The sequence below is a fragment of the Chlamydomonas reinhardtii genome, chromosome 2 (genome assembly GCF_000002595.2).
Source record: "Chlamydomonas reinhardtii strain CC-503 cw92 mt+ chromosome 2, whole genome shotgun sequence".
NCBI classification, from domain to species: Eukaryota; Viridiplantae; Chlorophyta; class Chlorophyceae; order Chlamydomonadales; family Chlamydomonadaceae; genus Chlamydomonas; species Chlamydomonas reinhardtii.
Genome location: NC_057005.1, coordinates 4,791,551 through 4,819,159, shown reverse-complemented (window position 1 = coordinate 4,819,159; position 27,609 = coordinate 4,791,551). Strand labels below are relative to the sequence as shown.

Here is a 27,609-nt window from a genome sequence, read left to right as displayed (position 1 = left end):
TTAGAACTTCTTACTCGCATCCTACAGTCTTCGCAGTCGCATTCGAAAATATAACACGGGCTCTATGATAAAGCATGTTTACAATAATAAAACTATACTTCGACCTACTGCCAATGTTACATTATGATAATGCATCAGTATGCGGCGTAAGGCCAGGCCAGCTGGCTGGCCGCTGCTGCAAGGGCAACAAGCGGGGCGAGACGTAATCCTTGCACTAGAGGAAATATGATTTAACGCATGCAGCCAATACCGGGCTGGTGCAAGTCCTGCACGAATGCCGACGCACTTTAGCGCGCTGCTGGCGTCGTGCTTCTGGCCATGTGGTACAGGCCACAGCGAAGAATGTAAGACAGTCGAGGCGCCAGCGCCGGCAGTGAGCAGGAGTCGAGCGGCTGTGCCTTCAAGCGATTTTGGGCTGTCACGCCTCAGGGGCCCGTCGCGCAGTGGCCTGGCGCTGGAATGCGCCACCCCTGGTCACAAAAGCCAACCAACCGTCTCGCTATATGCGAGGACCAGCACTACTTCGGCTGCGGCAGTGTCACGTGGAGAATCGGTCCTCGCAATTCCGCCGAGGCCGAGGCCGACCGAGTCAGACAATGCCCGTAAAGTGACCCGGCTGGCACGGCCGAGCGGCGCTACTACGGTACAGAAGAAAGATTTTAATTTGGCGAGCGAGCGTGGGCCGTCTCATCAAGCGCTTCCCGAGGTGCTGGAGTGTTCGGCTGCGTTACCGTCCACACCGCTCCCCGTGCCACTACCACGCCTGGACGAGGCGCGGACTGCAAACACCATTGGCCACGCATCGGCAGCTGACTTCATGGATGGACCAGACGAGACTGCTGGCCTCCAGACTCTCGCCTGCGCCCTGGTCGGTCGCCCAAGCGCCTTCCACCCGCCGCCTGCAACGTCACGGCTCCTGGCCGGCAGCAGCGCGGTCACCACCTCCGCCAGCGCGGCAAGCTCCGCGGCGTCACTGCCGCCGCCTACCGTTCTGATGCAGCAGCTGCAGCAGCACCGCCCACCTCAGATTGGGCGGACCTCTCGCCGGGCGTTTCTGGCACGCTCAACAGACAACTGCGCCCTTGCCACGGGCCCCGACCTGTGCGATGACTGCGGCGGCCAGAGCAGTGACGTGTTCCTGCCCGACTTCTCTTCATTCACCTTGAGCGCCCAATCACAGCAGTTTGTGACGCCAACACATGCCGCACTTGGCCGCTGCCCCACACGGCCCGTATCGCAGCTGGCCGGCGCTGTGTGCACGACTGCAAGCCTCGACACGTGCGGCGGCGGCGGTGCCGGCGGTGGCAGCGTGGCCGGGTTCGCCGTGGGGGCTTCTACCTACAACCGCAGCCCGGGTGCCGGTGCCATTGCAGTAGATGAGGCGGGAGGCAGCCTGCCGCAGCTGCAGCTGCCGGCGCGGATGTCTGGCGCGGCGCCCCGGGCGCCGGCCTTGAGCAGCTCCACGGTGCTGCCGTCGATGCCTTCGCGCACTGCCTGCCAGCCGTCGGTCGGTGGCTGCAGCCCGTTATTGGTAGCCTCAGCCGCGACAGCCGCCAGCAGTCAGCAGTCGCGTCCCGCGCAGTCCCACGGAAACGCGGGCGCGTCGTTGCCCGTGGCTCCCGTCAGCAGCAGCAGCATGGCCGTCGCCCGTGGCCACAGCAGCCGCGGAAGCAGGCTGGGCGGCGCGACGGCCATCACCTCAGCAGCGATGAGCCTCCTCACAGTTGCAACCCCCGGCTCTGCAGGCACTGCTGGCGCCGTCGATAGCGGCCGCAGCGTGCGTACCCGGGACTCATCGGCTAGCGTGCGTCTCCCTTGCAGCCTTCCGCTATACGCCGGCGCGTCTGCCAATGCAGTCAGCAGTGTCAGCCCAGCCTTTGGCGCATCGCCTGCCGGTTCTCCCGCAGCCGCGCTCGCCGCGGCTGCGACTGCAGCGGCAGGGGCTGCTGCCACACGCTTGACGTCTCTCAGCCTGCGCTCCAGTGGCATCGCCATGGAAGTGGCAGACTATGCCGGGGCCCAGGGCCAAGACGCAGGCCACAGTGCGCTGCGCGCATCCCCTGGCGGCCGTGCGCCGCTTGTAAACAGCATAGCTGATGACGCGACCATTGGCAAAGGCGGCAGCGGGCCGGCGCTGAAGGCGAAGGCGGAGGAGGCTCAGGACTTCAGCGGGCTGTGTGTGGGGAGCTGCTGGAGCGACGGGGGGCTTGCAGCGTGTGACGCGCCAGACTCCACGTTTATGCGGCGTGGGGCCCGGGCCAGCCTGCCTTGCTTCCCGGCGCCTTCGCTCCCGGCGTCGGTGGTGGCGAATCGGGGCGTCAGCTGTGCAGGTGCAGGTCTGGCGATGGAGGAGGTGACAAGGCTGGCCGTTAAGACCGCGGCCACGGAGGCCGCCGTCCTTCGGAAGGACGCGGCAGTTGGTGCTGCTTCCATTGCCTCGATTTCACCGCTGCAGCTGTACCAAACCTCCGCCATCGCGGCTGCGCAGTCAAGCACGGAGTTCAGTGTTGCCTTGGGCTGGGGCACGGAGACTGCCAAGGGCGTGGGCGCTGATGATGGCGTGTTTCGTCCGCTGCCAGTCTTGCCTAAGGTGCCTGCCGTTGCGGCCCTGGCGGACCCTGGTGCATCGCCCTTCGCCACTGCAGCCGCTTTCCTGAGTATGCCGCCGCCGGCGAACACCCCTCCTGTGCTCATGGCCGGCATCGCACCCGGCCTGGTGGCTGTGCGAAAGGCCGCCGCCGCTGCGGATGCGCTCCGGGGAGTGCAGGCGGCCGCTGCGTTTTCGCCATTCGCAGCCGCTGCCTCGGACGTGCAGCATTGCTCGGCGAGCCAGCAACAGCAGCCGTGTTCGACCCAGCCGCCGCCCCTGGCGGCTTTCGAGAGCGACCTTGCCTTCGACTCACTGTGTGAGCGCTCTGACCTCGAGATCACGCCCTCTTTCGGCTACCCGGCATCGTCAGTCATCAGGGCCGGCAGCGGGGCGTCGCAGCCGCTGCAGCAGCTCCCCACGAAGGCCGCCGGGCAGCCCATGCCGGGCACAGCGTCAATGTACGACCCATCGCTCCTGGCCGAACAGCAACAGGAGCAGCAACAGGGGATTCCCTCCAGCGCCGCCGACACCATCCTGCGCATCACTGACCTGGACACGTGCTGGGCGGAGCTGCGCGACCTGTCCTTCCTGGGCTCGGGCGCGTGCGGCAACGTGTACACGGGCACCTGGTGCGGGGTGAGTAGCCTCACGAGTGGCCCGGCCTGCATGTGCGCGCATGTAGTTTGTCCATTGCTTGAAGCTGACTTTTCCAAGCTCACGGAGTCCACGTTCTGCTTCTGCAAAGCCGCATTACCGTAACCTGCTTCCTTCCGGCTCTCCCACCACTCCACCTCGGTCTACCCCCAGATGCCTGTGGCCGCCAAGTTCATGATCAGCGGCTCGGTGGACCAGCTGCAACGCCAGCAGCGGGAGGCGGCGCTGTCACGACTGGCCTCGCACCCGCACATGGTGCAGACCTACGCGGTGGCCACCGACCAGCTGCGCAGCAGCCATTTCCGGCGGCCGCAGCCCAGCGACGGCGTGGACGGCGGCGGCATCTCCCGGCGTAACTCGGCGGGGGCGGACCTACTGGGCACCAGCATGAACGAAGGCGCAATTTTCGACGCCTGTTTGACCACAGCCTCCCGCGCCATGAACCTGTTCACCGGGCCCGGTGGCGTGGGCGCTGGTGCGGCAGGCGGCGGAGGCGGCGACGCCGGGAGCGAGGCTGGCGGTGGGCGTGCGGGGCCGGCTCATCCTGGTGCGTGGCACGACACATCGGAGGGGGGCGGCGCTGCTTCTGGAAACGGCATACGAGCCGGCGCCGGCAGCTACGGGAGCGCTCGTGGTCACGACGCAGCGGAGCACAGCGAGGTCATGTTCTCGTCGGATGCCAACGCCGCCTTTCCAGCCGCTGCCGTTGCCGCGTCTGGCATTGGTGCAGACCGGCGGGCCGGCGCCGGCACCGGCGCAAGCGGCTGGGGCCGCGGCACCACCTCTGAGACACTGTCCCCGCCGCGACAGCAGCAGCCGCGGAGCCATCAGCCGCCACCGCGCCACCAGGTTGCCCACTCGTCGCATCGCGACCTGGCGACCCTCAGCGCTGCTCGGCAGGCTGCCGCGGCCTCGAGCAGTTTGTCACCCTTTGCTCAGGACTCCGCCGCCAGCGGCTTCGTAGCCACTGCCGGCAATGAGGTGTGCAGCAGCTGGACGCCAGAGAATCCCGCGCGGAGCCTGCTGCACAACAGCAACCATCGGTTGCTGTCTGGGATCCCCGCATCCATGTCGCAACAAACCCTTACGCACGCAGGGCGCAACGCGCGCTGCTCCGCCGATATGGCGGCGGTGATGGACGGGGGCAGTGGCAGTGGCCGCATCCCTAGCAGCCGCGGCGGCGCCGGTACCGCCGGCGTCGCAGCACCGGCGACGGCTGATGCCAACAGCTCCTTTGCGCAGGCGTGCACGCCTGGCGACAGCGCGTGGCAGCCGCCGGCGCCGCCACCAAACGCGCAGGACCAGTCACAGCCGGGCTCGCAGCGGCCTCAGTCGCAGCAACGGTCGCTCCTGGATACCATCGCCATCAGCACCATGGAGGACCTGCACCACGCCGTGTCGCGGTTGGAGGTAAAGTTGGGGATGTTTGTATGCTGGGGTCACGCTCTGCCGATCTGCCTGTGTCCGCTGCGAGCCAGCCTTTTGCAACGGCTGCCAGCAGGCTGCGAGTAAGGCTGAAATCTTTATGTCACGTGCGTGCAGGGCGGCGGTGCTGGCATGGGTCGCCGGCGTGACTCCTTCGAGCTGCGCACCTGCGCAAGTGATGTGCACGGCTCGGACGAACTGGCCTCGCAACCCGCAGACGTGCTCGCGCACATCGGCGCCCGGCCGGGGCAGTGGCTCACTGTCGTCATCATGGAAGGTGGGTGGGACATGGAACGGATGCGTGTGGCGGTGCGTGTGCGGGCAGAGCCTGTTGAGCGTCCATGACTTCGTCATTGGTGTTGCGTATCAGTGGCAATGTCGGCGGCACTCACGCACTGCGGCACTTGCTGTGTGCCCCACAGAGATGGACCGCGGCTCTTTGCACCGCGCCATCCACGGCGGCATCTTTGACTCCACTGCCTCGCACCTCAGCAAGCGCCACCGCGTGCGGGGCATGGTGCGGACGCTGGTGGAGGTGGCGCAGGGTATGGCAGCCCTGCACGCAAGCGGCCTCGTGCACGGAGACCTCAAGCCAGGTGGGTGCGGTTACTGGTGTGCTGAGCTGTCGCCTCAGCACGTCCATGGGTTCCTGTCACAGCATGTTGACATCTTGTCGGCCTCACTCCCGCAACTTGACGTGAGCTCATCCCCCGCGTTTGGCCGTTGTCCGCCTACAGCCAACGTGCTGCTCAAGGCACAGACCCGCGACGCCCGCGGCTTTGTGGCCAAGGTGTCAGACTTTGGCAGCACACGTGTGATGCTGGAGGGTGTGTCGGCGGCGACCGTGACCACCAATGACTGGGGCACCGTCATCTATACGGCGCCAGAGGTGAGCAGCTGCATTGTTTGACACCAAACTGCCTGCATGTGATGAATTTTGTGGTGCAACTAGCTCACCTCATCTCGCCTGCAATTCCGACCGCCTCATATGACCTCAACAGGTGTTCAACGGCCGCAGCGGCCCTCCCGCCGACGTCTACTCGTTCGGCGCGCTGACGTGGCACCTGACCACCGGCCAGCTGCCGCACGAGGACCTCAACCCTTTCGCCGTGCTGCTGGCGGTGTCAAAGGGAGAGCTGGAGCTGGAGTGGTGAGTGGCGGCATCAAGGGCGGCAGGGCGGCCCGGGAGGGTTTACTGCTGTTGAGCTTATCTGCGCCGTATCGTCCATAAGGCGTCGTGTATTCCATGTGGGCTTCCAAACGGCGCATGAACTCCTTTGCTGACGATTACCCGCGCATGTCGCCCACCCCCGGAAACTCCCCGCAGGCCCAGCTCCGTGCCCAAGCCACTGCGGCGCCTGGGCCAGCTGTGCATGCAACACAACCCGGCCGCGCGGCCCACCTTCAACGCCATCGCGCGCGCCCTGCTCAGACTGGAGCAGCGCATGAAGCAGAGCGCAGTGTCAAGCACAGCGTCGCCACAACCAGGCAGTTTGCACCAGCCACGCCCAGTGCGGGCCAGATGAGCAAGAGCAATACTAAGTTTTGCATCAAGGTTGGGAAGTGAACGCAAGAGAGCGAAAGAGGCAGAAGAATGAGAGCGCGGGAGAGAGCTGCGGCGTGCGGTGATCTAGTGAGCGCTTTGAGCTGCATGAATGAAGGCAAGTAGGCACTGGTTACGATTATTGGGCAGGCATAACGGCCTATGAGATTTTGAGGACTTAATTGCGCAAGCTGCACAGCACTATGATAGCATGGGCCGTTTCCAGTACATATTGTCACATGAAGGTGTGGCTCCGCCACTTTGTTGAGGGGTGGACAAACGCACGAGGCCTTGCAGGTGAGCCCCCCTGATTGAGCACCCATCAAGCGGTTCATTATTTCCCGGGTTCCTTTTACACATACCGTAGGTGATTAGCGCATTTGCACTTTCGTAAGCCAATCTGATGAATGACATCCTTTGCCGCAATTGCATGTGTGGGTTGATTACGCTTGCAATATGAATATTGTTGAGTGCCATGCTATGATATGTATCTTCATTAGCCTTTTTGCTGAGGGAGTGAATAAGGCACGTTGCCCGCTGCGCACGTGGCAGCTACACATGTGTCTCTACCTCATGCGGCCTGTGCCCGGCCTGTGCCTGTCCGGCGGGCCTAGCTGGCATGCCTGGCGTGAATTACAGGATGAGCACCCACATGGGGCCTTACTTCCAACAGCTGGATTGGCTGCTGGAATTTGCTCCTTGGGTGGGTTGGCATTTGCGTGATATTACATATCCTATCATATGAAGGTGCGGCATGGTGGTCGCCGTACGGTTCTGGCGTCTGCTGGAACAATGAAGGCGTCTATCGCTTCCCTAATGATGATGACATGGCCATGTGCTCACTGATTGCTGATGTAGTGCATTTGCTGTTCCAGGATGGCGATTGAGCCACCCCTGGCGAAAGCGCTAGAGGCATGCACTTGCTTGTCTTCCACGCTGCTTCACGTAAGCTGCGTACGTCCGGCCGGCAAAGGCGACGTACACTTATATTGTAATAAGGCCTGCTGGTTACTCGGTGGGGGGATGTATCAAGCGAGGGAAAGCGAGGGCCCCAGACAGCTTATTGTGCTCATGCATATGCAACCCACTACGGTACCTCTTTCATTCACCGGCCAAGTTCTAGGCGCATGAGCCCGCTCAACTTCCTGGTATAGAGTGCGAGCGCGGCGCCTGTACGCATGTTGCGCAAAACTACTGTGCCCTGCTGTCGAATCAACATATGTGTGTGTGTGTGTGTGTGTGTGTGTGTGTGTGTGTGTGTGTGTGTGTGTGTGTGTGTGTGTGTGTGTGTGTGTGTGTGTGTGTGTGTGTGTGTGTGTGTGTGTGTGTGTGTGTGTGTGTGTGTGTGTGCGGTCGCACCGGAGGCTAATGTCAGGAGCTGTCTCCTGTTGAGTCGCCGTCCAAGTTCGGGGTCTGCATCAGCCGCTCTACGTCGAGATGCGGCATGAGTGCGGGTACGGCAAAACTTGAGGCTAAGGCATTGCTGGATGGTGCAGACCCAAGCCTCCATGTTTACCAGATGATGATGTGCTTACGCAGGGGCGTTTGCTGGGGCTGGGTGTCGGGCTGAGCTTCGCGCCATATGCATGGTGACGCGCGCTGTCGACGGCGCCCGGCAGGTGACCCATTCTAGGTGTGGACCTTCCTACGTGTAATTCTGTTACGAATGGCATACTTGGCATCCCGCATGATGCGGCGTTTGGTTCAGAGCTGGTCCTCGTACACTGTTCCGGTAATCGCATACGGTATGTGTTGACCAAACATCACATGGTTGCGTCGTGTGGGAACGTGGCGATGGCGAGAGGGCCTCGAATGCCCGCGGTCGGCCAGATAGTTACAGTCGGCTGGCAATGGTGAGCTGTAATCAGACACGCCACACGCCGGTCGGCAACTCAGGACAGCCTGTATCAAGCAGCTCAGTCCAGCTCATTACTTGAACAGTGCGTCAGTAGCGGCTCCTAGCAGCTCTAGACCTTGTCCAGGCGTCCAGCTTGGTCCTGCCCCCACGCCCCGTCCCACTTCCACGTCCTATCTCCATCCCTAGCGACCCCTGCGGCCCCTTGCCCACGCACTGTGTCGCCCAACAACCTTAATCACAACGCCGGCAGTGTGACGCGCGCGTGCATCTCCTCTAACAACGCTGCGTCGTCCACCTCCGCCAGCTCGCAGATGGCCCTGCAGTGTGGAGGGGTGGAGAGGGGGGCAGGCCACGGGGGTTGTAGATACCAGCCGCCGGGGGCAGGGGCACATTGGGAATAATTTCGGCATGCGAGTGCGCGTGTGTCTACCGGGGTCGACGCGGCAACACAACTCTCGGTAATTGGTGGGTATCCGTAAGTAACTCTGGGGAGCTCTCAGGCGATTCATTTCGTTCTCGGAACATAAATCCCACACCCACATGCATTGGGCGGTTTAGTTTGGGCTGGTATCTACAACCCCCCAAACCGCCGGCCTCACCTGCACAGGTTGGCGCCCATACACAGGTAGTCGCGCGCGCCAAAGTGCGCCGCCGCCGCGCTGCTGCCGGCCAGGCTGGCTTCCAGCGTGTAGCTGCCCGCCACGCCCAGCTCGCGGTGCACCACCACACGCGCCGCGGACAGCTTGACCTGCACGCGGTTTGTGCCGGGAGGGGCGGGGCGAGAAGGGCAGGCGACAGGAAGGGGATCGGGCCGGGTTCGCGGGTAAATGCCTGGGCGCGTGCGCGCGAGAAGGTGCCACGGGGGCGCGTGCGACGTGCGGCAAGTGCAGACTGATTGTAAAGGAATTTGTGGGTTTTTCAACATCTGTCCCACGACGCGAAGTAATGCCAGCTTCGCTCTTCTGGTTGCGAAGTGAGCACCGTCAGTAAAGGAACCTGTCTGTTCCTGCTCTGGACTGCCCTTCTACATGCCTGTGATGGACCTCGGTGCAGATGCTCAACAACATCGGCGGCGCTACTGCCGCATTGCCTATCTATCAGCGACACACACTGGCAGCGAGCCCAGGCCAAATCACACCTTGCGGATTCTGAAGTTGCACTTCGAGAAGCTGAAGTCAGTGGAAATGCGGGCGGTCAGGTACGGCAACATGCGCACGCGCAGCCGCGCGGCCACCCGTGCGTTGGGCCCTGCCGGCGGCGCTGCGATGCCAGCTGCTGCCCCTGGCCCGCCCGCTGCTGCTGCGCCCGCCGCGCCGCCCGCTGCCGCTCCCGATGCCATCAGCGCACCGCCACCAGCTGCCGGGCCGTTTCCAGGGCTGCCGGCGGCGCAGCTGGTCCCGTTTGCCACGGCCATACCCTGCAACGCCAGGCCCCCGGCGCCGGGCCCTGCTGCCTGCGGCCCGCCTGGCCCACCTGGCGTGGGCGCCTGCTGGATGCCGGGCGGCCCAGCGGCCCCCAACGGAGACGGCGGTTCCCCAGGTGCCTGCGGCGGCCCGCCCCGCAGGTCGCGGCTGCTGCCGCCGTGCGCCTGCACCGCCGCGGCGCTGGGTTCACACCTGCACGCGCGCGCATGCACACACGAGGCAGGCGCACCGCCCAGTGACGCGTATTCAAGCAATACAGCAAGCGCCATTGCCAGAATTACACCACACTCGAGCTCGCACTCCCCAGCAGCCTGCCCAATGCCAACTGTCAAACGCTTCACCGCCAGCCAGCTGCTCTGTTTGAACCGCCGCCGCCGCTGCCGCTGCCGCCGCCGCTACCGCCGCTGCCGCTCCCGCCGCCGCCGCTGCCACCAACCCACGCTCACCCGTAAAAGAACGTGTCTGACTTGGTGGAAATGCCGTGGATGTCAATGTACAGAGCCAGGCGCCCGACTGCCGCCAGCTGCTGCATCAGGCGCTTGGAGTGGTACACGGTGGGGTACAGACCGCGCAGCGGGCGGTCCCACACCCTGCGGCGGGACGCAGGCGGGTGCGGGCGGGTTGCGCAAGCGGAGACGGGCGAAGCGCAGTAGGTTGGTTAGGGCCAGACGGCGGCGCCAGTGCGCTAGGCTAGGCACACGCACACGCACAAAGGAGTACGCACCGAAGACGTGCATGAGGTGATCTCCATCCGCACACACACACACATATGCCCACATCCGCGACCTCTTCCCCTTGTGCTTTCCCAACACATCCGCGCGCAGACATCAATCCCACTTCGACCACGTCCACCACCGGCCGGCCTGCACCCGCCCTCCCGCGCCGGCGCCCCGCAGCGCAGCTACCTTCCCACCGCCGCTGCCTTTCACACACCTGTTGAGGTCCACGCCGGCCAGACTGCAGCGGTAGCTGCCGTTTGCGACGCCGTCGGGGTTGAGCATGGGCACTAGCTTGAACACGAAGGAGCTGCGCAGCGTGGCGGCGGCGGGGTCGGGCGAGCACAGGAACTCCAGGATGCCCTGCGCGCATATTGTCGACACACATCATGGCACATCCCGTGAACAAGGTCGGGTCCCACGGTTGGGTCCCTGGCTTGGCAGTAAAACGAGAGGGTGCAGGGACTGGAGACAACGCAGTATCGCACAGGTGTGCACCCAAGGTGTCGGCGGGTTCTTGCACGTGAATGGCCCGTCACAGCCACCCGGCCATCTGGCGAGCTAGGATGGCGGCGGGCCGAAGGCACAGGGTGAAGCCGTGCTGTGGTCGGTGGCATTCTAACCCCAGCCCCAGCCCCAGCCCCGACCCCAGCCCCAGCCCCAGCCTCAGCCTCAGGCTCCGGCTCTGGCTCCGGCTCCGGCCCCGCTGCGGGCGCCCCTACCTGCATGATCCAGGAGGCGCAGGTCTCGCCGGGGTGCACCCGCGCGGTGATGAAGATGCACTCGCGCTGCCTCACCGCCTCCATGGGCGCCGCCCAATCCGTGATGGTCAGCAGCTCCGTGCGCAGGCCGCTCAGGCTGTGCGTGTGTGTGTGTGTGTGTGTGTGTGTGTGTGTGTGTGTGTGTGTGTGTGTGTGTGTGTTGGGAAAGCACAATGGAAGGAAGCTCTTTGGTGGTTTGTTGGCGAGCACAAAGGTGAGAAAACGCACAGGCTACGTGTGCGCGCATACGTTGTCTTGGCTGGTGCACGGTGGGACCCCAGCGCGCTGCGCCCCACCTGTAGCACAGAGTGCTGCGGACCAGGGGCGGCGGCGCCAGGTAGCCAGGCCGCGACATGGGCGGGCCGGCGGCCGCAGCCGCCGCCTCCGCCGCCAGCCGCCGCTGCAGCCCGTCCAAGTGCTCCTGCGTTGCGCGAGTAGGTCAGTACAGTACATCACTGCCACAGCCGCAGCCACGTGCGTGCGATCCTGCCAGGACATCAGCAGCTGCGGACCTCCACGGTCTGCAGCAACGCCCGCTTGCAGCCGTGGCCCGCTCGGAGGTGGCTGGGCAACCCATACCGGCCGCTGCCCCCACGCCGCTGCCCCCTCCCGGCGCCTGCCTTACCTGCATGTCGGTGTAGGTGTAGGGGTAGCAGGAGGCGATGTAGTAGGTGCCGGGCGAGGGGAAGTGCACCGTGAATGTGGCGCAGTACAGACCCGGGCCGATGCCCTGAAGCGTGGGGCTGGCACCGTCGCCGTCGCCGTCCGCCGCCGCCTTGGTGCCCTTGCCCTTCGCGCCCTTCTTGCCGCCGCCGCCTGCGGCGCCGCCAGCCGCGGCCACCGCTGCCGATGGCTGCAAAGGATGGTAACAGGCACAGCGGGGTGCACGGTGACCAAGGGCGAGGATACAAAGAGGCACAGTTGAAGGGGGCAGGTTATCCCGGTCGTGATCTTGCACAGCGCGCATTTGCAGTTCCCGTCAGGCGATAGCCATATTGAAGCGGCAGTGGCTGCGAATACTGCTGAGCCCTTCAGCTGCGCAGCCCAACCCGCGCACCTTCTTGCCCTTGCGCGCCGCGGCGCCCTCGCCCGCGACCGTCGGCCGCCCGCGATACGGCGAGGGGTAGTAGCTGATGTGCGTGCCCACGCGTATCCACACCCCTGGGTCCGCCGGGGGCTGCAGCTGCGGCGCGCCCGCCGCCGCCGCCGCTGCCCCCATCAACGATGAGGTCGACGATGACGACGCAGTGCGGCTGCCTGCGTTTAGCGGCGATGCAGCCATGCCGCCCCCGCCGCCTCCGCCACCACCACCGGCCGCCGCCGAAGACGGCCGCACGAAGCACATGACGGGCCGCTTGCCCAGACTGAACAACGACTCCTTCTTCCGCAGGTTCACGAGGTTGAGCTTGATGCCGGGGCCCTGCCCCAGGCCCAGGCCCTGCCCAGCACCGCCGCCGCCGCCACCGCCGCCCTCCTGCGACGGGGCAGGGCCCGAGCCTTCGCTGAAAGAAGCCCGGCCCGCGCCCCCGCCCCCGCCCGCGCCCCCGCCGCCGCCGCTGCTGCTGCAGGCGTCCGGCGGCACTGTGACGGCGAAGTAGAACCACTGGCACAAGTTGCCGCCCTCTGAGCGGTCGTTCAGGTCAGCAGCCAGGAATAGGTCGTACTCACGGGGGCCAATCTGCGAGCGAGGAAAGCAGCATAAACACAAAGCAGAAGAGGTCGACACTGTGCAAGGAGGGCGCAAAGGAGATGGTGGCCGACATGTGCGTGCGTGCGTGCCTGCGTGCGTGCGTGCACGCGATTCCAGTACAGGGTGCGGCGAGCGCGCGGCGTTGCTCACCTGTGCCGCGCACCGCAGGTTGCCGCTTTCAAAGCAGGAGTGGAAGCTGAGCACGCCTGCCCCTCCACCGCGGCCTCCGCCGCCGCCGCCGCCGCCGCCAGCGTTTGCTCTCCCGCCGTGCACGCTGCTGTTCGCGCTGCCGGGCTGGGGCTGCGGCCCGTGGTGTGAGCGATCGGAGATGTCAGGCAGGTGCAGCGACTCCATTTGTGACGAGGAGGACGCCGAGCGCGAGGCTGCACTCATGTAGCCGTCGTGCCCTGTGTGTACGAGCCGCGAGGAGGCGAGCACATCCAGGAGAGGGCAGGTAAGGATTCACTTGGGTTAGGGCCACGTGCACGTCTCCAGTGCGGCTGCCGCCCCAGTACGACATGGCAAGCCCCACCAGGCCCGTCACGGCCTTCTCGCCCCCCTCTCTCCTTGGCCACGTGCGTCCTTGTGACCTGCCCGTGCTGCTGTGCGTCGCACCTGCGTCCCCGGCGATTGCGAGTCGGGACAAGTCCGGCAGCATGCCTCCAGACGCCGAGGCAGCGCCGGGGGCCGTGCCGCGCTGCCCCCGCATTCCGGTGGCGGTAGTTGCGGGAGAGCCGTCCAGGCCGCTGCCGTCACCTGTTTGAACAAGAGTACCGCATAGTGGTTGCTGATGATGCACCTGACACCCCACCATCCTCGCGTACGGTATGGTTGCAGCTCAAGTGCAAGTCGGGATCGCATGGAGTCGAGCCCATATAAAGGCGCATGTATGCGCATGTCTATGCGGACCTGGATTGGGGTTTGTCCTTCACAGCCGCCACCCACCTGTGCCGCCGCCCGGTCCTCGCAGCGATGAGGCCGTGTTGAGGTACACAATGCGGTTCACGAGGCCACGGGGGCTGGCGATGCGTGTCAGGTCATGCAGCTGCGGGGCCGAGGTCGAGGAGGTGAGTACTCAGCAGTTCTCTCCGCAGCAGGCTGTGGCAGCAGAAACGAGGCCCCTACCTCCATTCTGCGCGCCCTGCACCGCTCGCGAACCTGCTCGCACCCACCATCATGTCGCCATCCAGGGCCGTGCCGTAGGTGTGGAAGGGCTCCGGCCCAAAGCCCGGCCCGGGGTCCAGAGCCGGGTTCACGACCACTGGGTTGCCGTGCATGTCAACCGCCTGCGGCCCGCCCCCGCCGCCGGCCGCGCTACAGGAGGTGGCCGCCAGGGTGCGGCACAGCTGCCGCGCGGAGGGCGGCCGCCCTGGCGGCGCCGACACAGGCCGGATCTGTACGCGACGGGGCGCAGGAGGTCGCAGTTGCAAGCGCTCACTTCACGATCCAGGCAACATGCGGTGCCCCACAGCCAGTATGCATATTGCCCTGTGCACTCGACCTCTTGCTCACCAGACATTGCGCCACCACCGCACCGCTGCCGCCGCCCGCCAGCAACGGCTGCGGCACCAGCCCCGACTGCGGGCCTCCCGGACCGCCACCGCCGCCGCCGCCGCCGCCCTGCTGCTGCTGCGCCATGAGGCCCTGACCCGCCAGCAGCGGCGGTTGCTGTGGCTGCTGCCAGTTGTACTCCTCGGGGAACAACTCCTGGTGGCGTTGCGCATCCGCCTCGCCCGCTGCAGGCAGCAGCAGCGCGTCACCAGCAATGGCGCAGCTCGCGGGTGTTAGATTGTCAGGGCGAGCATACGGTGTGAAAGCAAGCAGGGTGTCAAGTGGGAAGCGGGCGTGTGCAGACGAGGCGTTACCTGATGGGATGGACACGTGCGGAGAGTCCTTCGGCGGCAGTGGCGCCAGCGGCTCCAGCGGCGGCAAGGGTATCAGCAGGTGCGGACAAAGCAGCCACAGCGCACGGCTGGCCCTCTGCGACCCAAACAGCGGCAATTCGGTAAGCGTCTCAGAGCATTCATGGTTTCAACCGTAGCCTCAAGTTGGCGCTGTGCCCCATGGCGCTGTGCCCCGTTCCAAGCTGTCGTGAAACAGACAACACACATGCACAAAATCCAACGCGTCGCTCCGCATTGCAAAGATACCATTCACTGCCTGCGACCGCACCTGTCTGCCACTCCGCGGCATGATTTGGCGGCTACCTTGCTTCCCCCATCACGCCCCCACCCACCCTGCCGCCCATCCTCCCGCCCATCATCCCACCCTCCCTCCCGCCCACCTTGAGGAGCTTCCGCTGCTCCGGCACGCGCGCCAGCACACGCGCCACACCCAGCAGCAGCCGCGCGCCCTCGCCGCCCGCACTCAGCACGCCGCCGCCGCCGCGCGCCGCCTGTAGGTTCGCTGCCGGCGCCGACATCGACGGCCCCGCCGCCCCACCGGGCCCCCAGCCGCCCGCTGCGCCGCCGCCCCCGGCCGCCGCCGCGCCGCCGTACTGTACGTATTCGTACTTGGCCAGGTTCTTGACCAGCTTGAGCGCCCAGCCGAATACGTGCCACGCGCCCATGTACAACACCAGCACCTCCTGCAGCAGCGGCAGCAGCCCCTCGCACTCCAGCTGCACGGCGCCCTGTCAGGAGGGGAAGAAGACGCCAAGCGGGCGTGGGGCCTCGGATTTGGATTGCTGCGTGGCACCGGCACAGCAATCCTGTCCCTCATCTCTTCCTCGGTCTGCACACACCACATGCACTTGCACAACCACACCCAAACCCATGCCCAAAGGCTGGTGCGGGCCCGCCGCCAGGCCTGAGCAGCACGGCGCGGCGCCGCACCGCCTGCACGTACGGCGGTGTCCTGTCCCCCGCCCAGTGCCGTACACCTGCCTTGGGTGACCTGGTGATGTGTGCCATGGTCTCACAAAGCGGCGCCGCAATGACGGGGTCGCGCACGTGCAGCGAGCAGGCGTTCAGGAGCAGCGCGCCGATGCCCTGCGCACGCGCGGACCAGGTAAGCAGCAAGGGAGCCGGGAGCAAGGGTGAGAGAACACGAGCAAGGGTGAGGAGCCGCGGAGAGGGTAAGGGGTCGAGGGTGAGAAGTCGACAAACAGCATGGTGCAGCGGGTTGGGGTGCTGCTCCCAGATGAGCGATTGCCTTCCGGAGCAGTTGCAGGAGGAAACAAGTCAGGACAAAAGCTGTTTCCATATACAGGAAAGGCTCTTTCAGTGGCGGCATACCGTAGTAGGTGTGCACCGTCGCTGGCTTACCTTCTCTTTGGAGAGTGCCTGCTGCGTGACGGTGCTGGTGGCGGTGGCGATGGCCAGGATGCGCGAACACGGCCCCGTCACGGCCGGTAGTGTCACCGCTGCTTTTAGGTGCTTCAACACAAGTTTCAAGCCCCCCTGCAGGGCGTAGAGGCACGGTTGGAAGCTCGATGACATGTGTGCCGCAGCCCCCTGCTAGTGCCTGTGCTGTGGTGACAGCGGGCACGTGTCTGCCTGCGGGGGCTGCTAGCGGCCCCCTCCCCTGCCAGTCCTCCAACGCACACGTGCGCAAACTTAGTACTGCGTTCCTTGGACCCACCTCGAGCCGCAGAATGGTGCCGGCTTGGGGGCTGAGCACAATGGCATCCTCGAGCACCTTGATTGCCACGTTCACCTGCAGCCAGCCGCGCCGTGCGTGTGTGTGTGAGCGGGCTGGTGCCGGAGCAAAAACCGGACCCTAGGCCGGGTTTGCCAGCGCTAGCTCATCAGGCCGCAACTCACCACATCCTGAGCCGAACACGCTGCAAGAAAGCCCAGGCACTCCTGCACCACTGCCACAACTGTGTCCGAGCCCTTGCCTCCCGGCTTTAGTCCCCGAACGGTAGTTCCAAGCGCTGCGAGCCGGGCCAAGACAACTTCGTTCTCGGCGCTCATTTTTGCTGTTTATAGGCGACGGCTAGGGAGCCCGGGCTACTCAAATGTCTTCGCGAGGCATGTGTCACGCAGCCCTGGCAGCGTCGCCAAGCGGGCGACTTATATATACCATCATATGACGCCAGAATGCTCTACATAAAGGCAATTTCATTGAGAGTCTGAATTCGCGGGTAGTTCCACAGAACTGTCACTCAAGCTTTCCGTTGTGTGTACAAGTAATTATTGGGGCTCAGCATGATAACGCTGCTCTGAATGCCTGTTGAGTTTTGTTAAGAAACAAGAATTGGCATGGGCTGCATGCAATTTTCTCAAACGAGGGCTTTTCGCTTGCTAAGACTGCATGCTTGTGTATTCCTTACTGTGATTGCATTGCGCTTCACACCCTTACGTTTACCTGTCGCCTGAGCCCGCCGTCGCACAATCGTGTCCCACATCCTCTTTACAGCGCTGCAATCTCTGTTCACCGACTGACATTATAGGACAAACTAGGTTTTCATAAACGCGCAGCGTGAGCGCCGCCGAGCTGGGACGGCCAGATGGCGCGCAGCCAGCCGATTCTCTTTGAGGACGTGTTTGATGTAGTGGATAAGGACCCGGATGGCAAGAAGTTTGACAATGGTGGGCACTGGTGGAGGCGGGCGCAGCCTGCGTGACAAGCGTGCCGCAGGTGCCGCACGCACACGCCCGGCTCACGGCTTCCTGCCTCCACTGTTTGCGTCCGCAGTCTCGCGCTTCATCTGCCATAGCGATCTCTACGAGATGGACCTGCATATAGACATCAACACGGAGCTCTTCCCGCTCCAAGTACGTGTGGCTGGGGATATGGGCAGGGAGGTACTTTCTGGGAGCTGACGGCGCCGGTTTGTGTTGCGTGTGTGCATGACGAGGTGCAGCAGACCAGTCCAACAGAGGAGGGGCGGCGGGAGCTATGCGAAGGGATATATGCGCACAGTCGCACATGGTCCCGCAATAGCAGAGCACGTAGCGGGCTTCGTGCATCCATTGACGGCATGCACGCGCGGCTTTCCATAATTGCAGCGCAATGACAAGTTCAGCCTTGTCCTGGCGTGGACCATCAACTTGGACGCCACACCGGGGAGCGAGAAATACGACGCGGTGAGTCAGGCGGGTGCAGCGCGGGCGTGCCGCTGGAGGAGGCAGGGGACAGGACGGCGCCGGGAGGAGGGAAGGTGGAGGGAAGAGGGATAAGGCGCGAGGGAGGCGGCGATGTGGCCTGTGTGCGCGGCTATGCGCTCTGTGTGCAACATGGTAGGACTGGGTTAAGATGGCCGCGTAAGGGCCAGCCCTAGCGGCACTTAGGGTAGTAAAGCATGCTTTTTTGGGGGGGGGACGTGCAGCGGACGTGTTGGGCATGGGTACCGATTGGCCCGCACCTGTTGCGGCCGCGCGGGGTCTGTGTCGTGATGCTGGTGTGATGTTGGTGTGATGCTGGTGTGATGGTGGTGAGAGGACACGGTGAGCTCGGGGCGGCGCAGGCACGTCCACGGAGCGGCGCATGCAGAGCCGGGGTTAGCTTGGCCGCTCCGCGTCGTACAGGGCCCCAAGTGGCGTGGCCTGCTGCGGCCTGTGGCATGTTGATGCACGCCACATACCAGTGTGCCCCGCCGCACCGGCGCCCTCACCCCGTAGGGGGTGCAGTCCCCCGCCACCGGCCCAGTGCGTGCCGCACGCCATCCTTGTGCTCCTTGTCCCGCGTGTTCCCGCCATGCTGGCGGCCATTCCCCCCACACGGCCCCTTATTGTCCCGCGCGCGATGCACAGGACTTCCCCGCCATCAGCGGCCGCCGCACGCTGATGGACAACTACGACTACGTCATGCACGGCAAGGTGTTCAAGTACAAGGACAACAACATGAAGGTCAGGATGGGCGGCGGCGGGCGGAGGCAGGGGGGAAGGGGGCAATGGAAGGGGGAGGGAGCGGAAGGGGGAGGCAGAGGGGCGGGGCGCGTGGGTCCCGGGGCACGGCGGGAGGTGAGGGTAGAAGGGGACGCGAGCGTGGGGCAATGCGCGGAACGGGCATGCACGGTGCGTGCAGGAGAGCTGCGGAGCGGTGGCGGCGGCGGTGATAGTGGCACCAGCTGGAGGAGGCGTTGGCCGCAAGCATGGGGCGGGGTGGTTGCCGCCGGATGTCGGTATGGGATGGCCGAACCTGCCGCAGCTTGGCCACGACTCAGTGTAGCCATGCAGATATGGGCAGCGCGTTGCGTGCCAGAGGCAACTGGGCCTGTCGATGAAAGCGGGCGGGCGGAAACCGTAGGGAGCCTTCGCCCGCGAGCCTAACAGCGTGACAGCAAAACTGCGAGGCTCCATGTCGCGACTTACCAGGATTCCGCGCCTGGACCTGCTGCCTGGTCGACCCGCCCTGTCAGCAAAACTCACGGGTGGCCCCCACTCCCCATTCTTGTGTGTCCTGCCTTCACCGCGTGCGCCGCATGACTCAGGTGGAGGTGTTCGTGTCGTTTGGCGGGTTGCTAATGAAGCTGGCGGGGGACCCCGCCAAGCTCGAACCCATCGAGGTCGACAACAACGTCTACCTCTTGCTCAAGAAGCTCTGAGAAAGAGCGGTTGAGCGGTTGGGTCCGGGGATGGGGTGAGGAACAAGCGTGCAGGGAGCGAGGTTGCGCACGGCTCCGGAAGTGGGGTTGCCGTACAAGAGGGGCAGGCGCAGGCAGGCGCTGCAAGGAGGCAGGAACACACGGACGGCGGTGGAAGCCAATTCACAGCAGCTGCTGCTGTTGCTTATGGCAGGTGCATGGTCCAGCAGCTGGTGGCTGGTGCGGGCGGGCGTGGGGGCGATGATTGGGTGGATTGTCACGTACCGGTAGTGCTTGTAGGCGGTGAAACACAAGGAAGCGGTGCGTAACTGACGCAGTTGCATCTGCTGCGCGCGCCAACCTGTGCATGCTATGGCGCCCCCGCCCGGAGCGACCAGTTATGTTTGGCAGGCCAGCAGCGTGAGGACTGGAGAGCGGCGGAGCGCAAGACATGCCACAGCAGCAAACACGGCGGGTCATATCTGAGGCTGGTGCTGGTGGTGCTGTAGGACAGCCGGGTAGGTGCTAGCTACTGGTGGGAGGGGCTGCGGGTCCTGGTGCTGTTTTTGGGGGGGGCTGCCTTTGCAAGATTTGCTGCATGCGGCTGCTGCCGCTGGATGGCTGTCGCCTGCTGGCGCCTGAAGATAGCCGCGCCTGGTGGGAGGCCGAGGTGCAGAATGCTTGCGCAAGCAAGCAACGGTGATGTACCCCGGCGGGCGGGCTGGTTGGCGGGCTAGCGGCGGGCTTGTATCAAGCAGGAGCTAGTAACAAGCCCGCATTTGTGCATGTGCGGAATTGCTACGCTACGACAAATCCAAGTGTGTATGTGTGTGGCATGGTGGCAGCGGGATGTGCGGCGCCCTAGCAGGTCTCCGGTCTCGCTCCCCTTGTACGCGTGGCGACAGCGGGATGTGGCAGGATGTGTAAAGTGGCAGGTCGTATACTAATAACTTGTCTGGATCCCTCGCATTTTAGCTGAACCGGCAGTAAAAGGATGTTCATGTCATCATGGCGTCGATGACCGATGATGAAATCGCTCGCTGCCTCGCTACATAGCACTCAGTTCCGTGAAAATTCGTAGCAGCAGCGCACAGGTAATTTATCGGACACGTCTATAGCGCACGGTAACAATTATTGCTGTCTGTACTTGAGCCCGCCTGGCGCGCCCGCCCGCCCAACCAACAAACGTCGCGAGCGTTGTGCCCTGCAATTTCTGCTCTTCTCATGCAAAGACATAAGTTGATTCTTAAGCATATGCCGCATGTACAGACGCGAACGAGCACCACTGGGCTGCGAGGTAGCGTCGCCCGCATGTATGGTGGGCGCACGGGCCCTGGTGGGCGGGCTCAGTGGAGCTCACCCTCCCCGATCAGGCACGCCTGCATAGGCCCTCCCTCCACCGCACACCGACATGTGGCTCTTTCATTCGCGCCGTAACTGCAGCAACACAGCAATTTGTACTTTAGTTCAACTTGTTTAGACAAGCAACCCTGCGTTCGTCCCAGCAGCAGACGTGAAAGGACACATACGCCCAAATGAAGCAAGCTCCCGCTCGTCGTCGCTGCACTTTCATTCCTGCTAACTGACTGTCTGTAACGCGCTTGCCAGTGCATTTCATGAATTCGGCAGGCGCGCGGCTGTGTTGCGTAGTCACGCGCACGGAAAACGCACTCTTTGCAGCAGAACGCGTTCTCCGGCGGCGCGCAGAACACTGAGAAACGCCGCTGTTTGCCACTTTCTAGGTTATCGTTCGGCTTCTCGCGAGGCTGAAGTGATTGCTGCTACACTTTGCTGGCATAGTATGCTAGTCCGGACTGCAGAACGTGGCAGCACGAGCGGGGGCCGCTCAAGAGCTGCTAGGCTGTAGTAGTGGAGTGTTGATTGCTTGGACGTACGGGCCCAAGCAAGCAAGCCGGCGGCGCTTGCAGCAGCAGGTACAGCACGCAGCACCAAGGTGAGCAGCTGCTGTGGGCGGGGGACACCGTTGCTTCGTGGGGCCGCCGTGCGCGTGCATTGCTGGGCACGTCCTTGGTTCTGGCCTGCCACAATCAATGCTGCATTGCGCACGCACCGAAATAATGCAGTCAGCTACGCACTCAGCAGCTGCCGGCCGTACGTACACACGCACGTGCACACTGCCCTTGTGCATCCGCAGGCGCTTCAGCCGAGGCCGCACACCGATAGGAGTGGGGTGGACAGAGGGCATCAATGCAGACGGGAGGTGTGAGCGAGCTGCAGAGGCTCCATCCTTTAACGCGGCGGAGGCACCTGCTGCGGTGCAGCAGCTCGGCGGCTGCGGCAGCAGCTATTTACGGGACTCCAGCAGCCGCCGCCGCCAGCAGCAGGAGCGGACACTAGTTAGGGTGCGTACATGGATTTCCTTTTGAGCGCCGCCTCTGTACGAGATGGCGGCGGACTGGATGAGCACGTGAATGCGGACGTGGTGCAGCAGCAGCAGCCGGCGCCGCCGCCGCCGCAGCAGCAGCAGCAGCAGCCGCAGCAGCAGCCGCAGCCGCAGCCGCAGCAGCCTGATGTGGGGGCACTGCGCGCGCTGCACCACTGCAGCAGCAGCATGGGTAGCCACAGCAGCAGCAGCTGCGCCGCCGCCGCCGCTGCGCCGCTAACGCCGCCAAGGCCTCTGTTCCCAGGGGCCTCGCCCGCGCTGCTGCTGGGGGCGTCACCGCTGCCGCTGTTCGTAGAGCACGGGCTTAGCAGTGGCGGTGGCACGCAAGCGGTTGCTTCTACTGCTGGGACGGCGGCGGATGAGCCGGGCTGCGGCACGGCACCAGCTTTCGCGCCCACAGCCGCCACGGGAGCATCGGGAGCGTTCGAAGCAGCACTGCATTCGCAGCTACCGCCGCCCCTGCCACAGCAGCTGCGACTGCCGCAATCATATGCAACGGAGAAGCAGCAGCGAGCTGACTACCGGGCCGGTGGGCAAGCTCTGGAGGTCGCGGCGGCAGGAGGCGGCGGCGGCGGCGGCAGTGCGTTCGCATCCGCGCAGGCCGCAGCGGTAGCGGCAGCAGCGGTGACGGCACCAGCACCCGCTGCTGAGGAAGAGGCACTCGTAGCAGCACAAGACAATGCATCGGCTGCCGCGGCCGTTCTCCTTGACAACAAGGAGTTGGCGGACGCGCCACCAGCAGAGGCCGCGCTCGCAGCCAGCGGCGGCGGTGGTGGCGACGGCGGGGGCGGCATCCGGGTCCTAGACAGCAGCAGTAGCAGCTTCGTCCTGGGCAGCAGTAGCAGGAGCCTGGCATCGGCTGCGTCCATTGTAAAGCAGGGGTTGGCAGCGGTGCGTCCGCATCCCAGCGGCAGCAGTTCTCAGCAGCAAGACATCACTATCTGCAGTGTGCACCACCACCAACAGCAGCAGCAGCAGCAGCCTCCTACGCTGGTGCTGATGCGCGCGCGCGCAACAGCAGCAGCGGTGGTAGCAGAGCCGCAGGGTGCAGCAACAGCCGTGGCTGCAGGTGTGTCCTTGAGATTGGCAGGAGCAACAGCAGGAGGCGCAGCAGGCTTGGCGGTTGTCAACAGCGGAGGCGCAGAAGGCGCAGAGCCTTTGCCGGTGGATATGCAGGAGGGCGGTGGCTGCGGCAGCGAGGGCCTTGCTGCTGTGCCGCCGCCGCCACCGCCACCACCACCACTGGCCAGTGCTGATCCAGCAGCCAAGGAAGGTGTGGAGGGCAACAGCCGCAAGACGCAGCAGGCGGCGCAGCAGCCCCGACACCTCGTCGGCAGGCAGGAGCCGCAGAGCAGCTCGGTGGCAGCCACAGCAGCCACAGCCACAGCAGCCACAGCAGCCAAAGTGGCACCTCCGCCCTCGCCAAAGGCCATGCAGGAACCGGAGGCGGCGGCGGCGCTGCGTGCTGCCGCCCCCGCTGGCGGCGGCGGCGGCACAGTCTCCGCAACTGCCGCGCCTATGGCAGCTACGGCGGCGTCAGTAGCAGTCGCCGCCGCTGCGGATGGTTGCGCCGCCGTGTTGGGAAGCTCTGCTGGGGGTGCCAGCAGTAGTGGTGATGAGGCACAGCTGCAGGCAGCTGCTGCTGGCGCGGCGTCCAGCAGCAGGAAGTGGCGTTTGCTGCTACTGGAGGCCGTCAGCAGAGCTGCTGTCGGTGGCGCTACAGCCGCTGCCGCCGCCGGCGCCGCAGCTGCAGCTGGCAGTAGCGCCGCCGGGGTGGGCGCTGCTACTGCTGTTGGCACTGCTGGCACCAACGGCACCCCTGCTGGTGGCGATAATAGCATCCAGGCGCCTCCGCTGCAGCAGCACCAGCAGCAGTGTCTCACGCCGCCGCTGTGGCCGCAATCGCCGCTTCCGCCGCCACACACCAAGCCGGCTCCAGAACTCAGCGGTGATGTCACCGTGGACGACGGCAGTGGCGCGCTAGGCGCTGGCGGAGGCGGCGCCATCAGCAGCGGCGGCGACTGGGCGTGCGGTGGCGCTGCTGCCACGGCCACTGCTGCTGCCACCGCGTCGCCGCCACCGCCTGCTGGTGATGAGGATGTCGACACGCCCCGGTACGGCTGTGGGGAGCGGGAGCTGACGGCAGCGGTTGATGGCGCAGCAGGTGCTGCTACTGCCTGTACCGGCGGCGGCGGCGGCGGCGGTGGCGGCAGCGGCGGCGGAGCTGCTGGTGCTCGCTCTGCTGCCAAGGTGCCACGGGCAGTAGCGGCAGCGGGGGCGTCCGCGGGATCGCCACACTGGCCTGTAGCTGCAGGCAGTCGCGGAGCGCACGACAGCGGCACTCAGCACTCGCCACCTGCGCAGCAGCAACAACAGCAGCAGCAGCAGCAGCAGCAGCAGCAGCAGGCCGGCACCCCCGGTGGTAGCCGTGTGCTTGTCAAAAACATCTCTGCGGCCGCGCTAGCTGCAAAGATGGCTCAAGGCGTGACCTTCACGCCAGTAGTCGGGCCGCCGCCGGCACTGCAGCAGCAGCAGCAGCAGCAGCAGCCGGCGGTTGCGGGCCGTTTGCGGCGCCGGTCTGCCCCCGGCTTCAGCCCACTCTGCGGCACCACCACTCCTGCTGCGTGCGGTCGGGCCGTGGAGCCCGCCGAGGGAGGCCGCAGCGGCCGGCCTGCAGCGGACCCGCCGCATCCCGACACAGAGTCCCCCGTCAGCCGCTGGGTGCCACAACACGGCGACGCAGCGGCAGATGCCGCTGCTGACGTTGATGTTGATGGTGGTGATGCTGATGAGCTGCCTACCGGACTGCTGTCGCCCCTCGGGTTGCCGCTACTGCCGCCGCTGAGGGCGGCGAGCGACGGGTCCCCCTGTTGGACAGCTGCTCCTGCTCGCCGACGCTGGTCATCTGCGGGGCCGCCGGCGGCGGACAATTCGGCTGCTGGAGCTGGCAGCGAGCCGCTAGGCCACTGCTATAATCATGCGAGCGCAAGCGGTAAGTGTACTGCCAGGACTGCCTGTCAATATGCATGCATACGCAAGGCCCCTAGCTATCTGCTCACGTAGCTTACCTAGCTACCCCAGTGCGATAACAACTCCTGCTCTGTGTGCTGAGCATGTATGCGTGTGTATTCCACTGCCTGCTGCAGGTGCAGGCGGTGGCAGCGACAATGGACTTGCTTCACCACGCGGGCTATGCAGGCGCAGCGAGCCCCTGGCCGGCGGCGGCCACCTGACTGCGCCGCCGCCACACGCCGTGCTGCCGCCGCCGCCGCCACGGCACAGCGACGGCGGCGGGATACCCGCCGGAGGCGACGGAGGCGGCAGCGATCTTGAGGGGCGTGCAGAGCTGCTGGCAACGGCGCTGGCGACAGCACTGGCGGAAGGTGCAAGTAGCACGACAGCCGCCGCGGCTGTGACTACTCCGGCGCCACACCCGACAGCCACTCTCCGGAAAGGCCAACAGCAGCAGCAACCACACGGCGATGGTGGTGATGACTTCTCTTTTCCAACGCTGCTTAGTGCCGCCGGTGGCAGGCTTTGCGGCCGTGGCAGGGACCCGCTGCAGCAGGGTCGCGCTCGTGCCCGTGTGTCGGATCATGAGCAGCAGGGCACACCAGCGCTCCAGAGGCGGGAGCAGCTGCCCCCAGCGCCGCAGCCGCAGCAGCAGCAGCTGCTGCGCATCCGGCCGCCTTTGAAGCGCGCCCGGTCCAGCAGTGGCGATGGTGGCGGCGCGCTCGCCAGTGACCCTGAGGGCACGCGCCGCCACCACCACCACCACCTCCAGGTGCCGGAGGCGTCGCTCACGCCCCCGCCGCCGCGGCACGATGCCGCCGCCGCGTCAGCTTTCCTTGCCGATGAGGATGATACTGTGACAGCGGGAGTTGTCAGCGGGGGCTTACAAAGCCGCGGGTCGTATCCGCAGCTTTGGGAGGCACCTGCAGTAACGCGACGACGGCTGCTGGGTGCCGCACCCACTGCAGACGCCACCGCGGGTGAGCTGCCGGCGCCGGGAGCTGGTCCAGCAGCGGCGGCGGCGGCGGCGGCAGAACACCCGGCGTTTTGGGAGGCGGAGGAGGAGGAGGAGCGTTCCCTGCACGAGCAGCAGCAGCAGATACAGATGATCGAAATGCAGCTGGACAGCCTGCGGAAGCACGTGTCTGCCAAGAGGCAGGCACTCGCCAACAGCAGGGCGACGGCTGCAGCGGCGGCGGCGGCGGCACCGGTGGCGGCGGCGGCTGCAGCCATGCCGCCGCCGGCTGCGCCGCCACTGTCGGCGTCACCACGCCGCCGCGTGGCTCCTGCCCCTGGGCCCCAGACGTCGCCATCGGGGTCGGCAGCTGCAACAGCAGCTACAGCCGCCGGTGCAGCGACGGGCGCGGCTGCCATGGATGGAGACGAGGGCTGGCCGCCTGCTGCTACTGCCGCTGCTGACGGCGGCGGGCGTGCTCCCGTCGCAGCACGTGAGCACGTGCCTTCGAACTACCTGCCTGCTCACGGATGCCACGACGAAGGCGAGTCACGAGAGGAGGGCCTGGAGCATCCCACAGGCGGGGAAGCGGCCTGGAGAGCCCGAACAGGCAGGTTTGTATATACCGGAGCGGCGGCGGTGGCTGCCAGCCGCGGCAGCTGTGGCGGCGAAGAGATGCATTTGGCGCGACACCACCAGCACCAGCACCAGCACCACCAGGCCTCCCCGGCTGCAGTGGATGTGCGGCGAGCTCGGTATGGCGCTGTGTGGCCACCGGGTTATGAGCCAGCGGCCGCAGGTACGGCGGGCTCCCCCGCCGCAGGAGCCGCAGGGCCAGCGGCAGCCGCAGCCGCGGCGGCAGGTGCGGCTGCATTCAGCCCAGTGCATGGTGCTGCCGCCAGCCATCACCGGCGGAGGGCTGCGGCAGCTGCCGCCGCAGCCGCTGCTGCTTTAGACGGCTATGGTGCCAGCGGCCGGGAGGAGGAATGTGCAGCCGTCCCGCCGCCGCACTGGCCGCCCTTGCAGCACCGTGTGCAACAGCAGCAGCACGAGGCGGCTGTGGCCCTTCCGCGCTCACACCAGCACCAGCACCAGCACCAGCACCACCAGCAGCAACAGCACCACCAGCAGTGCCACCAACAACAGCAACCGCAACTGTACCGGCACCACCAGCACAACGATTACCACGAGCACCATGCCCTCCCTCGCACGCCCCAGCACCAACCGCCGCAGCACCAGCATGCACAGCATCCGCACCTGCGCATGGCGGCACAGCAGCAACACCAGCAGCAGCAGCGCTGGCAGGGCGGGGGCAAGGCAGCCCCCAGCGTCATGCTGCTGCCAAATGGCCGCCGGGCCGTTGTGGTGCCGCTGCGGCACCAACAGCAGCAGGGCTACAGCCCACATCACCAGCAACCCGAAGGCAGCCCCGGCCATTAAGCTCGCATGGTGCATACGGCACGCACACGAGCCGTGCGCAATCTCTATTAGGCAGGAAGGAAAGCAGCGGTTGCGTATCGAACCCCAGTCAGGGCATGCGGCGTTCATGAATTAGGTAGGAAGGCACGCAAAAGAGTTAGCGCCATCTCGTCGCCACACAGAGTAGTGCATGCTTGCAGCAACGAGGGGGACGCCACAGCGCCCTGTTGCGGAGGTGTGGCCTGCACACAGACTGCTATTAACTGCTTGGTGCATCTCGGACGGTCGAAAGCAGTCATAGCAAGCCCAAGAGCTCGTCACTTGCACGACTCCGAGAGTACGGTACTGTGCTTCCCATGGGCCATTCCTTATGTGTAGGGCCCTGCGGGGCTGCTGTAGCCTTTCATGTCGGCGGCATTTCATGGACTCGAATAGTCTGGGGTAGAGGCTATTTGCCCAGAGAGGTCTTCCTTGTCCTCAAGTGCACGGTGCGCACGGCGTGTTACTTAGAGCTGAACATGAGGTTTTTCCTGATAGAAAGGATAGGAAAAGTTCGAAGGGACCTTTTGGCATTGCTGTCTGTTGCTGTTACGGTCGTTCATCGTTCATTCTTAGAATCGCTGTCATGGAAGGCGTGTAGCTGATTGCGGTGGGGCAGCTGACGACTGCAGTAGAGAGGCGAATGT

At 65.1% G+C, this 27,609-nt stretch overlaps 4 protein-coding genes across 4 annotated transcripts; 3 read left to right on the top strand and 1 right to left on the bottom strand.

Moving 5' to 3' along the window:
* Positions 1 to 43: 43 nt before the first annotated feature.
* CHLRE_02g102900v5 (uncharacterized protein) lies at positions 44 to 7,224 on the top strand. Its single transcript, XM_001699738.2, has 7 exons — positions 44 to 3,226; positions 3,398 to 4,654; positions 4,787 to 4,946; positions 5,092 to 5,265; positions 5,407 to 5,558; positions 5,671 to 5,819; positions 5,997 to 7,224. Exons 1-7 carry the CDS (start codon positions 818 to 820, stop codon positions 6,193 to 6,195), a joined length of 4,500 nt encoding a protein of 1,499 aa, XP_001699790.2. The 5' UTR covers positions 44 to 817; the 3' UTR covers positions 6,196 to 7,224.
* A 497-nt stretch (positions 7,225 to 7,721) lies between these two features.
* Positions 7,722 to 16,843, bottom strand: CHLRE_02g102850v5 (uncharacterized protein). The gene is made up of 20 exons (XM_043059749.1): positions 16,426 to 16,843; positions 16,244 to 16,318; positions 15,928 to 16,062; positions 15,547 to 15,651; positions 14,946 to 15,293; positions 14,527 to 14,641; positions 14,174 to 14,397; positions 13,834 to 14,055; positions 13,607 to 13,706; positions 13,277 to 13,417; positions 12,812 to 13,068; positions 12,029 to 12,649; positions 11,597 to 11,824; positions 11,268 to 11,392; positions 10,933 to 11,068; positions 10,428 to 10,573; positions 9,941 to 10,084; positions 9,209 to 9,686; positions 8,670 to 8,818; positions 7,722 to 8,387 (listed from the first exon to the last, which is right to left on the bottom strand). Exons 1-20 carry the CDS (start codon positions 16,576 to 16,578, stop codon positions 8,306 to 8,308), a joined length of 3,984 nt encoding a protein of 1,327 aa, XP_042927383.1. The 5' UTR covers positions 16,579 to 16,843; the 3' UTR covers positions 7,722 to 8,305.
* Positions 16,844 to 16,943: 100 nt separating this feature from the next.
* CHLRE_02g102800v5 (uncharacterized protein) lies at positions 16,944 to 20,072 on the top strand. Its single transcript, XM_043059748.1, has 5 exons — positions 16,944 to 17,196; positions 17,303 to 17,382; positions 17,617 to 17,694; positions 18,361 to 18,456; positions 19,041 to 20,072. Exons 2-5 carry the CDS (start codon positions 17,338 to 17,340, stop codon positions 19,152 to 19,154), a joined length of 333 nt encoding a protein of 110 aa, XP_042927382.1. The 5' UTR covers positions 16,944 to 17,196; positions 17,303 to 17,337; the 3' UTR covers positions 19,155 to 20,072.
* Positions 20,073 to 20,593: 521 nt separating this feature from the next.
* On the top strand, positions 20,594 to 27,609 carry CHLRE_02g102776v5 (uncharacterized protein). Its single transcript, XM_043059747.1, has 3 exons — positions 20,594 to 21,087; positions 21,289 to 24,529; positions 24,684 to 27,609. The coding sequence occupies exons 2-3, from the start codon at positions 21,505 to 21,507 to the stop codon at positions 26,942 to 26,944; spliced, it is 5,286 nt and encodes a 1,761-aa protein (XP_042927381.1). The 5' UTR covers positions 20,594 to 21,087; positions 21,289 to 21,504; the 3' UTR covers positions 26,945 to 27,609.

Bases quoted from the DNA above. Each gene is read 5' to 3' on its own strand.
- CHLRE_02g102900v5 (XM_001699738.2), top strand. From the start codon at position 818: ATGGATGGACCAGACGAGACTGCTGGCCTCCAGACTCTCGCCTGCGCC. The intron at 3,227-3,397 runs GTGAGTAGCCTC...GTCTACCCCCAG, and splicing joins ACACGGGCACCTGGTGCGGG to ATGCCTGTGGCCGCCAAGTT. The intron at 4,655-4,786 runs GTAAAGTTGGGG...ACGTGCGTGCAG, and splicing joins ACGCCGTGTCGCGGTTGGAG to GGCGGCGGTGCTGGCATGGG.
- CHLRE_02g102850v5 (XM_043059749.1), bottom strand. From the start codon at position 16,578: ATGAGCGCCGAGAACGAAGTTGTCTTGGCCCGGCTCGCAGCGCTTGGA. The intron at 13,418-13,606 runs GTGGGTGGCGGC...TTGTTCAAACAG, and splicing joins AGGACCGGGCGGCGGCACAG to GTGACGGCAGCGGCCTGGAC. The intron at 10,574-10,932 runs GTAGGGGCGCCC...ATATGCGCGCAG, and splicing joins GCGCCTCCTGGATCATGCAG to GGCATCCTGGAGTTCCTGTG.
- CHLRE_02g102800v5 (XM_043059748.1), top strand. From the start codon at position 17,338: ATGGACCTGCATATAGACATCAACACGGAGCTCTTCCCGCTCCAA. The intron at 17,695-18,360 runs GTGAGTCAGGCG...CGCGATGCACAG, and splicing joins GGAGCGAGAAATACGACGCG to GACTTCCCCGCCATCAGCGG. The intron at 18,457-19,040 runs GTCAGGATGGGC...CGCATGACTCAG, and splicing joins ACAAGGACAACAACATGAAG to GTGGAGGTGTTCGTGTCGTT.
- CHLRE_02g102776v5 (XM_043059747.1), top strand. From the start codon at position 21,505: ATGGATTTCCTTTTGAGCGCCGCCTCTGTACGAGATGGCGGCGGACTG. The intron at 24,530-24,683 runs GTAAGTGTACTG...TGCCTGCTGCAG, and splicing joins TAATCATGCGAGCGCAAGCG to GTGCAGGCGGTGGCAGCGAC.